Below are 14,328 nucleotides of genomic sequence, written 5' to 3' on the forward strand. Positions count from 1 at the left end.
ATTCCGGATCCCATCCTCGTCGCCAGTTGTTGTGACGTGGGGTTTGTGATTTCAGCTCTCTTGACATAACATGCTGGAGACAGTTCTCTAGTAACAGCTCTTTATTAAAGTGAACAAGACTGAAGACTGAGGAGAGGAAAGCTACATTTATAGGGACAGGGGACTAGCTAGGAAGGGATACATTTTGGAGGGAACAATATCAAGCAATCCCAGTGCTGCCTTTTGGAGGAAACCAATAAGACAGAGGATCCAAATACAGCAGCTTAAATGAACCAATAGTAGCTGTACCCTCTGGAACCAAAAGGCAGTTACTTTATCCTAATGCAAATACAGACAATAATAATACAGATATAAAATCCTTTGACTCAATACACAACAAAGCTGATCTAGACAGCCCTGCTGTCTGGTCTGGTCTGCCCCAGAGGGACCCTAGCCCCCCGTGCTGAGCCAGGACCCAGGGATTCAGAGCCCCCAGGCGACGGGGCAGGCCAGAGCCTGTCACCCGCCATGCTTCTGGGCAGAGCAGGGGTGCAGGGTCTTGGCCCTGTGGGTGGGGAGGGCCTGTGCCAAGCTGCCGCTGAGGGCTCCTTCTCTTCTCCTCTCTCCTTGCAGGACACCCAGAAGGCCAAGCAGTTCCTCCCCTTCCTGCAGCGGGCTGGCCGCTCGGAGGCCGTGGTGGAGTACGTCTTCAGTGGCTCCCGCCTCAAGCTCTACATGCCCAAGGAAACTTGCCTTATCACCTTCCTGCTTGCAGGTGAGACCCTCATCGCTGGGGTGTGTGTGTGGAGGGGTGGGGGGGTCCCTCTCTCTCTCTCCCCTGCAGGCCGCCTCTTGGCAAATTACTCTGGGGGCAAGGGGTATACATGTTGGCGCAGAAAGGTGTGTTCGGTGCATTTGTCAGGTTTGGGGTGGGTCAGGCCCAAGACTGAGCGGGGTGGGGTCGTGGGTTTGGTCCTAGGGGTTCAGCCTCCTTTGTGCACCAAGTCAGAGCAGGTGATGATGATGATGATGATGATGATGATGATGATATACCCCGCCCATCTTGCGGGGTTTCCCCAGCCCCTCTGGGCGGCTTCCAGCAAAATATTAAAATACAAATCAAATCAAATATCTCTATTGCAGTCCATAGACCCACAAAACAGTTTCAAAACAAGATACAGTTAAAAGGACCAAACAACAGGCGAAAGAGACCGAGGTCGTCATTTTGTTATGTCTAGAGCGTGATGGTCTCTGTTCCTTGCGACCTCTGAAAGAAACTTTGCCACGGTCAGTGTAATAAGTTAAAATCAAATAGTAAAAGCTTCCCTAAAGAGGGCTGCCTTCAGATTTGCGGAAGAAATCCTGCAAATAAATAAAGGACTTGTGCAAAACGGGAGGCCTTTTGCAGATCTTCGTTCTCCTTGTGGAAAGCTCTTTTTGGTCTCGGGATGTGGGATATGTTGCACCAGATGACTCTTGGGGGTCCCTTCCGACTCCACCGTTCCACGATTCTATGGGATTCTATGGGATTCCGAGCTCAGCAGGAGGGAGGGAGGGCCGTGCATGCCTCTGCGTGCGCATTCCCTGCGGAACAGTTTGGTTTCTGTCGTGTCGACGTTTGCCACGATGTGGGCTCCTTGAGGAAGAGCCTGCCTGCACAGCTGCCCCCAGCCAGCCCCTCTCTCTGGGGTGCATGGAGGGGGGGGGTCTCCTTTGCATGGAGCAGGAAGCCAAGCTCTCGCTGCCTGAAGGGCCAATGGCAGCCCCTTCGCTCGTGGTCTGACTCTCCCAAGCAAGCCTTGAGGGAGAGCAGGAGCAAACCTGTCCAGCCATACCTTGGATCTCAAACGCCTTGGCTCCTGAACACACCGGCTCCTGAACGATCCAAACTCGGAAGTGAGTGTTCCAGTTTTCGAATGATTTTCGGAAGCCGAATGTCCGGCGCGGCTTCCGATTGGCTGCAGGAGCTTCCTGCAGCCAATCAGAAGCCGCGCTTTGGTTTCTGAACGTTTTGGAAGTCGAACGAACCTACGGGACGGATTCCGTTTGACTTCCAATGTATGGCTGTAGTTCTTTTCTCTCTCCCTCATTGTCTGAAATTGCAACTTGGTGTCGTGTGACGTGCAAAGTGGAAGCGAGTGCCCGAGAGCAGCTGCCACCCCCTTGCCAGCCTTGCCTCTGGCCCCCAGGTCTGTGGGTGGAGTGCCCTTGCTCCTGGCTGAGGCACAATCCCTTCTGGGTCTTCCTGCGCTCCTCGGCAAGGGCAAGACCTGTGGTGTGGAGCCTGGCCGGGGCAAAAGTGGCCCCTCTCTCCCCCACTCCCTGGTAGGGCTCCTGTCGGATACGGGCAAAGGCTTGCGCGAGTGTCTGTGTGTCGGGCACTCTTAGGGAGGGGTGCTGGCGCAGCCCCCTCTCCCAGATCTTCACCAAAGCCCAGAGATTTGGGTGTGCCGGGCAGCCAGGGAGGGCCTGAGGAGTGGCTCTGCTGCCCTCCCCACCGCTGCCTTGCCCAGCTGCAGCCGCTCCTCTCCAGTAACAGACCCGCCGGGCGGCTGAGGCTCCTCTCCAGGGATGCCCCACCTGCTTGAATCACAATGCCGCGTGGAGGGAAACATCTGGCGGCACAGCAGCTTCCTCTCTGTTTGATTAACACGTCCTTCTCCCCCCCCCCTCTGTGCTGGCTGCCGCCGCCTCCTTCCCTCGATGCCCACCTGCTCTTGAAACCCGTCTTGCCGCGTGCCCTGTGCTGCTGCTTCTTCCGTGCAGGATCTGCCTCTCTTGGGACGCCATGAGGTGGGTTAGGAAGGGCAACGAGTTGTGGCACAGGGGAGACTCTGTAGGGACTGGTCCAGAGAGAGTGCCCCCCCCCCCCAAGCTGAGATGCTGCCAGGCGGGCGGGTGGGCGGGCGGGTGGGCTTGTTTGAGTTAGTTGGAGCCGCTGAAACTGTCCTCCTCCTCCTCCTCTCTGGCCTGGGTGCTCCGTGGAGGCTGAGCTAATGGAAGAGGGGGGGGGGCTCTCCCTTGGGAAAGCTCCTTGCTTTACCCGCAGTCAAATGGAAGGGGATGTGCTGGGAAATGGCTGCTCCCACCCCCCAAAGGAGCGTGCGTCGGTGGGAATGGCGCTGCAGCTCAGCGGCAGACAGAACCGCAGGGTGGGAGAGTCGGGAGGGACCCCGCGGGTCATCTAGTCCAACCCCCTGGAAGAGAAGGTCTTCCGCTTCGAATGCGGAAAGTCCAGTGGAGGCATCCTTTCCTCTGCAGCCTTGGTGGGTGTGAGGTAGGAAGGGGGGGAGCGCCAGCAGGAGCAGCTCTCGGAGGCAGCGCTTTGGGGGCAGCTCTTCCTGACCCCCCGGTGTGAATGAAAATGACCCCATGGAATTTGTGCCCGGAGACATTGAGCACGCTTAAATGAGACTTCGACAGAGAAGAAGAAGGATTTCCGGGGCTCCTGGCCTGCTGGCTCTCTGCGCTCAGCCTCTGAACGGCAGCAGCTGGAAAGGGGGGGGGTTTGCTCTGCTGCGCTTGCTTTTGGGATCTGCTGGTGGGCTTCCCTCGCTTCCCTTGGGGGGGCATCTGGCTGCCTGCGGTGAGAATGGGTGGCTGGGCCCCGTGGGGCCTGATAGGGACCCCGCCTCTTCTGCGTACCCCGGGCGTCTCCCTGCCCCGAGTCCTATTCTCAGGTGCCTCCCGGTTTGGGGCCGCCAACCCACTCCTGCTTCTGTTGCCATGGCAATCTCTGTGGGAGAAAAGACAGCCCTGAACATCGATCGGGTTCCAGTTAATTGTTGGGGGATTCAATAGAAACGCCGAGACCCTTCGGCCTGGTGCTGCTCCCCAAAACAAGGGCAGTGGAAGAGGAGGCGGAGGAGGCGGAGGAGGAGGAGGAAGGGCGCGGAGGTCTCTTCTCCCTCTAGCTGATTTTCCATATTTGCATCTCTCTCTCTCTCTCTCTCTCTCTCTCTCTCTCTCTCTCTCTCTCTCTCTCTCTCTCTCTCTCCTTGAACTCTTTGCTCCAGGCAGCTAAAGAGTTCCTCCCTCGTTTGCCACGCTTGGTGTGACACCCAGCAGCACCTTGCACTTTGATTGTCAGCTCAGATTCCTCCCTTGCCAGGGGGTTGGACTAGATGACCCTCGGACCCCTTCCAACCCTACAATGCTATGATTCTGTGACACTCTGGATTCCAAGGGAGGCCCTGCCTGGCTGCGCCTGGCCTGCCACCTCAGAGGTCTGCCCGAGACACCCCTGCTTCATAGAATCTGAGAATGGTAGAGTTGGAAGGGGGGGCGTTGACAGTCAACCCCCCGCAGTGTGGGTATCGGTATATTCCGATGGTACCCTTTACTTTTCTGTATACAAGGAATGATATGGAAGTCTTGGAGATAACCATGAGGCCCACATCCTTCTGGTGCTCCAGGGCTCTGCCTTCCCCCTCATTTCCTGGCCGCTCGTGTCTCCAAGAACAGAACACTTCCCGTTCCAGCTTCGTCCCCCCCCCCCCCCGAGCAGCCCATCTGTGGGGCCTCCTGCCTCTGGAGAAGAGGGGCAGCAAGGGGGCTGGCCCTGAGTTTCTTGGGACCTTTTCTCCTGCAAAGGAGGTTGGGGAGGGCACTACGAGGAACGTTGGCCTAGCTGGGAGAAGAGACAGTAAGAGCTGTTTGGCAGTGGAATTTGCTGCCAAGGAGTGTGGTGGAGCCTCCTTCTTTGGAGGTCTTTAAGCAGAGGCTTGACAGGCATATGTCAAGAATGCTTTGATGGTGTTTCCTGCTTGGCAGGGGGTTGGACTGGATGGCCCTTGTGGTCTCTTCCAACTCTATGATTCTATAAGAGGGCAAATGTAGGGAGCAATGTCAGGGTCTGCACTTAGGCAGGAAGAACCAGATGCACAAATATAGGATGGGGGGGCCCTGGTTTACTAGCCGGACATGTGAAAAGGGATCTGGGGGTCTTGGTGGACCACAAACTGAACACGAGTCAACTGTGTGATGCAGCAGGAAAAAAAGGCCATTGCTATTCTAGGCTGCATCAACAGAAGTCTAGTGTCCAGATCAAGGGAAGTCATAGTCCCTCTCTCTTCTGCCTTGGTCAGACCACACCTGGAATACTGTGTCCTTGACAAGCTGGAAGGTGGGCAGAGGAAGGTGACCAAGGTGACCAGGGGTCTGGAAACCAAGCCTGATGAGGAATGGTTGAAGGAGCTAGGTATGTTTAGCCTGGAGAAGAGACTGAGAGGAGATTATGATAGCCGTCTTCAGATATCTCGAGGGCTGTCACATGGAAGAGGGAACAAGCTTGTTTTCTCCTCCTCTGGAGGGTAGGACTCGAACCCATGGCTTCAAGTGACTAGAAAGGAGATTCCGACTAAATACCAGGAAGAACTTTCTGGCAGTAAGAGGCAGTCAACAGTAGAACTTTCTCCTTTGGGAAGTGGTCGACTTTTAAGGAGCCATTGGATGGCCATCTGTCACGGATGCTTCAGGGGGTTGGACTAGATGACCCTCGGGCGTCCCTTCCGACTCTGCAACTCTTATGATTTTAGGATCGCTCCTCTCCTCCTTCTCCCTGGCTTGGCTCGGCAGCTTCTGCCCAAGCAGCATAATGCCAAGTGCAGCTGTTTCCCCAGGCGCTCTGCCACGTTGAGGTTGGATCATGGCCATGCCCTGGCCCCATAGGCCCTTCCTCCGGGGGCGCAACCAGCCCTCCCGGAGCCAGGAGGTTTTGCCTCTTCCAAGGGGCATGTTTGATCGAAGCCGCCCAGAGCCGTGGGGCAGGAGGAAGGCCAAGAAGCTGCGGCTGAGGGGAAAGATAAAGAGACCTTTCGTGTTTGTTTTTTAGCTGACTACGAGTGAATGAAATGAAAGGCAGGATTAGCAAAAAGGGAGCCACAGAGAAGGGATGTGAGGAGGAGGAGAAAAGCACTCTGCTCCAACCTGAGGCAGGAAGGGGGCTGATGCCCCAAAGGAGGGGTGCTGGGTCCTTCTGGACGCCAAGCAGGTGTCCTGTGGCAAACGCACAAGCAGGACCAGAGCACCAGACCAGCCTGGGATCTGGGCCGGGATCTGGGACCTGCTACATGGAGACCTCTGCGCTTCTGGCCCTGATTCCTGGTGTGCCCCCCCCCCCCAAAGAGGCTTGTGAGGAGGCCGGGCGGGCGGGCGGAGACCTGTGGCGCTGCTGAGATTTGCCCGCCGGGCGGCTGTGGGCAGGCATCTCCCGAGCCCACGGGCTCTGGCAAGGCGAGCGTGTAATACGGAGACATCATCCCGGAATCTTATTTATAATTAACCAGTCCTAGAGTCAGCTGCGCAAGACAAGAAAATGAGACGGCTCGTTCCGGAGCCTCTGATATTTTAAAATTTTAATAAGTGCTAAAACACCCACTTAAGCGGGGAAAATAAATAAGAGATGCCACCGCAGAAGGGCAAACGCCTGGCGCGCCTGACATGGGAGGGCTGCCGCTGTCTCCCTGCGTGCGTGTGGTCGGTGTGCAGGCAGGCGCGGGGATGCTGCTGATGCTGCTGCGCACTGGGGCTTTTGTGCGCGCCTGCTTTGCCCGGGAGACTTTGCTCTCCTTGGAGAGAGAGCTCGGCTGCTTCTGCTCTCTCTCTCTCGCTCTCTCTCTCTCTCTCTCTCTCTCTCTCTCTCTCTCTCTCTCTCTGGTTTCTGGAGGGCTTTGGGTGTGTTTGTGCACTCTTGCTTCCCTTGGTTTTGTGCCCCCCCCCTGCAGGGGAAGGCAGCTGCAATGGGGTGTGCGAGAGAGCGGGGGGAGGGGAGGCGCAGGGAGAGGTTTGGATCAGCTGCCGCCCAGGCCCCGTACTCGAGGCAGGAGCTGTGGGGTTTGGAGACTTCTCTGCCGACTGCGCCTTCTCGCCGCCCCCCCCCCCCACCGAAGCAAAGCGATACAATTAAGGCCCCCAGTCCCCAAGTGGAAATCCCACTGCCGGATCGCAGGGGCCTTAATGACTCGGCCTGCAAGTGTAATTGCGTTCCTGGCGTCCCAGTCCTTAATTATGCAATTAGCGGGGCTGTAGAGACTTATGAATTTGCCCGGCTCCTGTAATTGAATTGCAGTTTTATGGAAATCCAGGTGAGGGGGTCCCCCCCCCCTCCTGCTCCCTCCGCGGCTTGTCCTTTTGGGAGCCCAGAAGGGGGTGGACCCTTTGGGGGGAGAGGGGCCGCAGCTGGGACTTTGGGTGCCCCTGCTCTTGTCACCCACGGGGGGGGGGGTCGGGAGCTGCCCTGGCTTGATGGAGAAAGAGCTGGGCTGCAAAGGTCCAAGGCTCTGGAGAAGACCCTGCTGGATCCTGCCCAAAGGGGGGCTGTCGAGTCCAACCTTCTGTCCTCACAGGGCCAACCAGAGGTGCTTCGTTTATGTGGTCATTTAGTTATATTACATTTGTATTCTGCCCTTCTTCATCCGGAGATCTCAGCGTAAAAATACAAAAGAGAAACACAACCAGAATTTTTCCTAACAGAGAGAGAGAAACGCAGAACTGGGGGCCCAATGCTGCTCTTCCCAGCAACTTGGGAGTGGAGAAAACGCATGCCTGTTGCGGCTGGTGTTGAAAGGCCTCTTCGCCTCCTTGAATTTGTCCGGTCCTCTTTCAGAGCTCAGTCAGGAGAACATGAGGCTCTGATTCTCAGGGTCCTGGATCCGAGCCCCACGTTGGGGCAAAAATCCCTGCATTTCGGGGGTTGGACTAGATGACCCTCCGGGTCCCTTCCAACTCTACCATTCTATGGCTCCGTGCCTCTCTCTGCCCTTCCTTCTCCTCCTTCCCTTTGGCTTGGGTGGTTCTGAGAGGGGCACCTGTGAGCGGTGCCAGGCTGCGGCTGTGAGCCTCTGGAGGAGCCCCTCAGGGCAGGGGGGGGGGCAGACTTGGGTGGGGGCTCCCAGGCCTCTCTCCTCAGCCCCCTTTCAGCAGGACCCTGCTCCCTTTGCGTCAGTGGGGCTTTGGCCCCAATCCCTGCTGGCAATTTGGGTGGGCTCTCTCTCCCTCCTCCCAGTCCCATGGCCCCCCACCCTGCTGCTCAGGAGACTCCCTTCCCGGCAGGGGAGCCCATGGCGAACGCACTTCCTGAATCTGTCCCTCCACAAGGTTAATGGAGTTTCTGCTGGCTGTTTTGCTGTTTGGGGAGGTGGGGAGCAGCCGTCGCCACTGCTTCTTCTTCTAAATATTTCCCTTCCCTTTCTCCCCCCGCCACTCTGTGTCATGAATCAGGCGGTGTGGGGGAAGAGGGGTTGCAGTTGTCGCCTTTTGCGCGGCGGAGCTAATTTTGGACACGGAGGAATGATTAAGGGGGATGCACCGAGCCCCCGGGAGAAGGCAGCGCTGGCTGGGGTGAGCAGGCCTTGCTGGGAGTTGTATTTTAAGTTCTGTTGCTATAGGAACCGACTCTGTCGCGGGGCTGCCTTCACCTTGGCGCCTGGTTCCCGGGCGCCCCCCTCTACACCTTGGTGGTGGCTGGGAGGGGTGGGCAAGGGCACGGCAGTTGGGCGGCCAGTCCGCCCTTCTGCCCTCCCTTCCTCCCGGGGGCTCTGGGCAGCCGCCGAGCCTAGCAGCAGTGCCCAGAGGAAATTTTGTCCGAGCTGCGGGGGAGCCCAGGGCGTGCCTCCACTGGGCAAGGGGCTAGCTGGTCTCCGCGGTGGTTGGAAACCTCCAGAGTGCCACTGCTGTGGGCCCTGTCCTTCCTTGGCTCTGTGGGGCGCACCCAGCTGGCTCCAAGGAATCGTCTAGAGGTGGAAGGGGTCCCCCAGAGGCCATCCAGTCCAGCCCCCTCCAATGCAGGAGTCACAGCTAAAGAATTTCCTGACAGATGGCCACCCAACCTCCATTCGAAACCCTGCAGTGAATCATAGAATTGCAAAGCAACCCCCAACAGATGGGATGGGAATATGGGGGCATTTTTGAGAACGCCTCCCTCTCCCCTTTGACCTTGTGTGTTTTTGTGCACATGGACGGCCGCCTTCCTTTCTTCTCGAGTTCAGCTGGGCCTGCAGGAGGGAGATCAACACCCAATGCCACCAGCCTAGGGAGAAAGAGACCAGGTGCGCTTAGGGAAGAATCACAAACCGAATGTGCCACTTTAGCAAAGATGCCCCCAGCCGACTTAGGAGATTCCGACTCAACATCCGGAAGGACTTTCTGACGGGGAGAGACGTCTGACAGCGGAACGGACTCCCACAAGAGCTGGGGGGGGTGGCTCTCCTTTGTTGGAGAATTTTAAGCAGTTGGGGGTCAGAGAAACTTTGCTCTCGGTCCCTGCCTTGCAAGAGGGTCAGACTAGATGGCACATGGGTGCCCCTTTCCAACTCTACGATTCTGTGCTTCTCTGATCCTATCCAGCCACCTCAGGGGAAACCAGACCCGCGATTCCGTCTCTGCCTCCCTCCACTTGAGGCTTCCTAATCAAGCTGTGCATGTTAATTAGCATGTAACAAGCAGGTAGCGTGCCAGTTAGTCTGGGCAGGTGGTGGGGGTGGTGGTGGGGGTTGAGGAGGAAAGATGGCACTCCCCCCCCCAGGGCTGCCTCTTCTGGCTTTTTTCTTCCTGGAGACAATTTGACCCTCTCCCCCCTCCTTGTAATCTCTAAATTGGAGCAGGGTGCCTGTGGACTCCCCTTGCCGGAGGTGCAGCCCCTTTGCAACCAGAACTCGTCTTGTTCCCCGCTTCCTCGTTAGCATTTGCATTTTAAATTGCCACTCAGCTATATTTGTGCCGCCTGTGAATGGCAGCCGGTGCATGGAGGGGGGGGGATGCTAGCCTGGCTGGGCCAAAAAGGGGTGTCTCCCCCCTCCTCTGGGCCACGGCAGATGGAAGCAGGGGGTGGGGCTGCTTCTCCGTCAAGGGCTTTGGGTAGTGCCCCCCCCGGAGTGGAAGTGTGGGGTGCTGGCAGCCCCCACCCAGCAGGAAAAGGAGAGGGTCTGGTGAGGTGCCTGTGGGAGAGGCGGCAGAAGGATATGGGGACCGTTGAAAGAGAGGCCTTTTTCATGAAGCACATGGTTAATCGGTGGAACTCCCTCCCACAGGAGGCCACCCAGCTTGGATGGTTTAAAGGGGGATTAGACATACTCACGGGGTGGCTGCCGGCCACAATGGCTCCGAATCCCACTTGCTGGACACCCCAAGAAGGGAGAGGGCTCTTGTGCTCGGATCCTGCTTGCGGGTTCCCCTTTGGGGCACCTGCTTGGGCGCTGTGAGGATCTTAGGGTCTGGATGTGGCCGACTGCAGCAGGACATCCCCCTGGGGAACAGCAGAACCAGCTTCCGGCAAGAGAGTCCGAGAGGGACCGGGGGCTGGACTGGGGGCCTGTTTCCTGCACAGGAGACAACTTGGAGGGCTTCAAAAGAGGATGGGATGGAGGAGAATGCTGTGAATTTCTACCCGCCAGGATGGCTCTGCTCTCCTTGCACAGCTGGAAAAGACAGCAGGGCTTCTGAATGCCTTTTGCTGGAAGCCCCAGAGGAATCATAGAATCATAGATTTGGAAGAGACCCCAAGGGCCATCCAGTCCAACCCCCTGCCAAGCAGGAAACACCATCAAAGCATTCTTGACATATGCCTGTCAAGTCTCCGCTTAAAGACCTCCAAAGAAGAAGACTCCACCACACTCCTTGGCAGCAAATTCCACTGCCGAACAGCTCTTACTGTCAGGAAGTTCTTCCTAATGTTGAGGTGGAATCTTCTTTCTTGTAGTTTGAATCCATTGCTCCTCTTGGGGGCCTGTTTCCAGGGCCCTGTGAATCCTCAGCCGTGGTTGTTGACCAGAGCCGTAGGGGAAGCGGAGGCAGCGATGCTGATGGAGGCTCAGGGTTGCCCGGTCTGGACTTCGTGGAGGAGGAGGGGCTGCTTCGTGGAGGAGGAGAGCGATGCTTCCTGCTGGGTTGGGCGACTCTGCCGTGCCCAGAGCTGGCTGACCCGCCCAGGACTCCTTTCTTTGGCTTCTGTGGGGATTCTTGCTGGCCACCTCCTGCCCGACAGACTCTCCTCCTCCTCCTCATTTCCTGGGTGCCTGAGGTGAGAGTCTCTTTCTGCCCCCCAGGCGCCCTGTTTGCAGCCCACACGCACCCCAAATAGAAGCAGCAGCAACAGCAGCATCTCCCTGGTGGAGCGCCAGCTGGCAGGAATAGCAAGAGTGGTTGGGAGAGGGCAGGAAGGAGGCTGGGACTCGCCCAAGGAGGAGCAGGAGAGCAGGAGAAGAGCCAGAGGCTGGATCTGGCCAAAGGGACCCACCTAGTTCAACGGCCAACCAGCCGCCTGCAAGCTGTCCCCCCCTTTGCAGGTCTCCCAGGTGGCCATGCGAGGAACCCGTGTGCGTGGCTTCTGCGCTGCTGTGCCTGAAGACAAATTTTGTCTGGGCAGCAGTCGCTGGTAATTGGCCAATTGATGAATCGCCCCAATCATTGCATCACAGAAAGTAATGTGTGGCATTTATTATTATTATTATTTTGCTATTAAACAGTCCTGTGGGAGCTTCTGGGGCTGCACTGATAGGGGGAGGCCAGCCAGAGTGATGGGGGGGGGATCTCTGCCTGGCCGGGTGTGTCTGCGTGTCGGCAATGGCAACCCCATCACAGCCTGGAGCTCCCTGAGGCCAGAGTGCCCCTCTCTGCCCCTTCCTGCCCCATTGCCGGCCACAGGTGAAGCCCGCCTTGCAAAGAAGCCCCAGGAGCTGCTGCAGCTGCCTAGAGAATCATAGAATGGCAGAGTTGGGAGGGACCCCAGAGGTCCTGTAGCCCAACCCCCTGCAATGCAGCGTTTGCAGCTTAAGCACCTCTGAGCAATGGCCGTCTGGCCTCTCCTTAAGAGCCTCCTTATCTCCTTTGTCTTTGGAAAGACTCTCTTCCTCGCCTCTGCTGGGAGATTTCCCTGTGTGCAGCCTCTATGCGTCTGGTTTTCCTTGCACGGGTCCCAGTTTGGTGTGAGGAGACGGAGTCCTCCTCCTCCTACCAAAAGGGCTCCAGGAAACCCAGCAGCTCCTCGGCTGGCCAGGGGAGGCTTCCCTGCTGCCCTGCCATCGTTGCAGCATTCATCTGCACTATGAGAAGCTGATGTATCTCTGCACATATATATCTTGCCTGGGTCTGTAGCTTATCTGCGGAGCTACGGGTGAAGCCGTAATTCAAGCCAGCCAGGCTCTCCGTGGAAGGAGGTTCGAGCCAGCCCTGCTGCGTGGCCCAGGCAGGGGAATCGGTGCTCCTCCAGGCTCTGATGTGGCAGCAGAGTACAATTGTAGAGTGGGAAGGTACCCTAAGGGCCATCTAGTCTGACCCCTGCAATGCAGGAGCAAGGCACGGCTGCCGCTCCCTCTGCGGTCTGGCTTCCCCATTTCAGCAGATCCCTGCAGACTGGATCTGTTGCGCCCCAGATGCTGCCCGAGGTGTGGTTGGTGTTGGGCTGAGCTTCCCTGCCCCCCAGTTGAGGGAGAGGCGGCGGCAGGCATTTGTGGAGCAGCTTGCCAGGCCTCCTCGCTCGCCATACTCTGGTGTGGTGTTTTCCAGGCAGCTTCCGGAGGCGCTGGCCTGGCCTGCTTCAGGGTGGCCATGTGCTGCATTGATCCAAGAGAGGCAGCTCCCTTCGGAGGGTCGGAGGGTGTCCCTGTCCCTGGTCCTTCAGTGCTCCAGTCTTTGCACAACTGGAGGTATTTTCCTGGCCTGGTGGTTTTCCTTAGCTTGGTTTCATTGTGAGCTGCCTCAGCTGTACTTTGTTGTAGAAAGGCGGGGGCGGGGGGTGGAGAGCCTTTGTGGTGAACAAGCAGACCCAGCGCAGTGCAACTGTCCATGCGCAGAGTGCCAGAGCCATACCTTCTGGGTCCTGGGCTGCGGTTGCAAGTGGGGCACGGGGGCCTCTCTCCTTGTCTGCCCCCGGGGCTCTCTGGTTTGGCCGTGGGCATTTCGGAACAGCGGATCTGTCTGGTTGCACACACACAATAATAATAATAATAATAATAATAATAATAATAATAATAATAATAATAATAATTTATTATTTATACCCCGCCCATCTGGCCGGGTTCCCCCAGCCACTCTGAGCGGCTTCCAACAAAACAGAAATTCTAAAATACAGAAATCCATCAAACATTAAAATACAGAAATCCATCAAACATGAAAAGCTTCCCTAAACAGGGCTGCCTTGAGATGCCTTCTAAAGGTCTGGTAATTGTTGTTCTCTTTGACCTCTAGTGGGAGGGCATTCCACAGGGTGGGTGCCACTACCGAGAAGGCCCTCTGCCTGGTTCCCTGTAACTTGGCTTCTCGTAGTGAGGGAACCGCCAGAAGGCCCTCGGAGCTGGACCTCAGTGTCCGGGCAGAACGATGGGGGTGGAGACGCTCCTTTAGGTATACCGGACCGAGGCCATTTAGGGCTTTAAAGGTAAACACCAACACTTTGAATTGTGCTCAGAAACATACGTGTTTCCCACATTTTAAGACACCGTCTTATATTAATTTTACTCAAGAAAATACGCCTATGGCTTATTTTCGGGGGGTGTCTTTTTTAAAAAAATATTATTACTGTAAGTACCCCTCCTTACCGCGGCCAGCATTGCTGCTGCTGGGTCCCGCTAGCTCAGGGCGCACAGCAAGGAGGACGCCTCTGACCAAAAGTTTAAGGGGGGCGTGTCGGGAATGTTCCATTTGGCAGGGGGGAGTTGGAGGCACAATAGTCCTCCATTGCAGGGCCTTCGTGGTCCCTTCCAATTCCACAATTCTGTGAAACCGGAGGACATAATCGACAATGGTGGCATATGACAAAGGCGACGCTAAGCAAACCAAGCCGAGAACGGATGGCATAGGCAGAAAAGTCCCTCCTCCCCTCCTCCCCCGACGCTGCGGTGGACCTGCTGGCGGTGCTGAGCGGGGGGCCGAGGCCGTAGAGCATGGCTCATGCAGGTGGCTGGAGCGGGAGCGCTGGGGCTGCCGTGGGGCTGAGCTGCACCATGCAGGCATTGCTGCTGGCGTTGCTGCTGAGGCTGGCGCCGGTGGGGGACATGCCCGTGCCTGTGCCCGCAGCAGTGGCGAGGGTGAGGGTGCTGGCCGGCTCGGCGCGCTGCGCTTGGCTGTTGCTGCGCCGAGCACCGGATCGAGGACCCGGTCTGCAGAGTTAGCGCCCAGCAACGCCGCACGGAGCATCGCCTCCTCAATCCAGCACGGCGCTGCTGAGCGCTGACTCTGCAGACCGGATCCTCGATCCGGTGCTCCGTGCAGCGCTGATCAGTGCTGACCCGGCAGGCCACCGGATCAAGTAAGCAGCCTGGAAGCTTCCCAGGGTGGTGGGAAAGAAAGAGGGAAAAGATGTCGGCGGGGAGAGAAAACGCGTGAGTCCTCTCCCTTTCTTTCCTGCTTAGCCAG

At 57.3% G+C, this 14,328-nt stretch overlaps 1 protein-coding gene across 1 annotated transcript in view; it reads left to right on the top strand.

The window, feature by feature from the left end:
* The window catches only part of SND1 (staphylococcal nuclease and tudor domain containing 1), a 241,695-nt gene that overhangs the window by 144,148 nt on the left and 83,219 nt on the right, over positions 1 to 14,328 (top strand). The window contains exon 15 of the mRNA XM_060279344.1: positions 613 to 754. Within this exon, the coding sequence (XP_060135327.1) occupies positions 613 to 754 (142 nt within the window). The remainder of the gene's footprint in view (positions 1 to 612; positions 755 to 14,328) is intronic.

The sequence above is a fragment of the Zootoca vivipara genome, chromosome 10 (assembly GCF_963506605.1).
Source record: "Zootoca vivipara chromosome 10, rZooViv1.1, whole genome shotgun sequence".
In the NCBI taxonomy this organism is placed as follows: domain Eukaryota; kingdom Metazoa; phylum Chordata; class Lepidosauria; order Squamata; family Lacertidae; genus Zootoca; species Zootoca vivipara.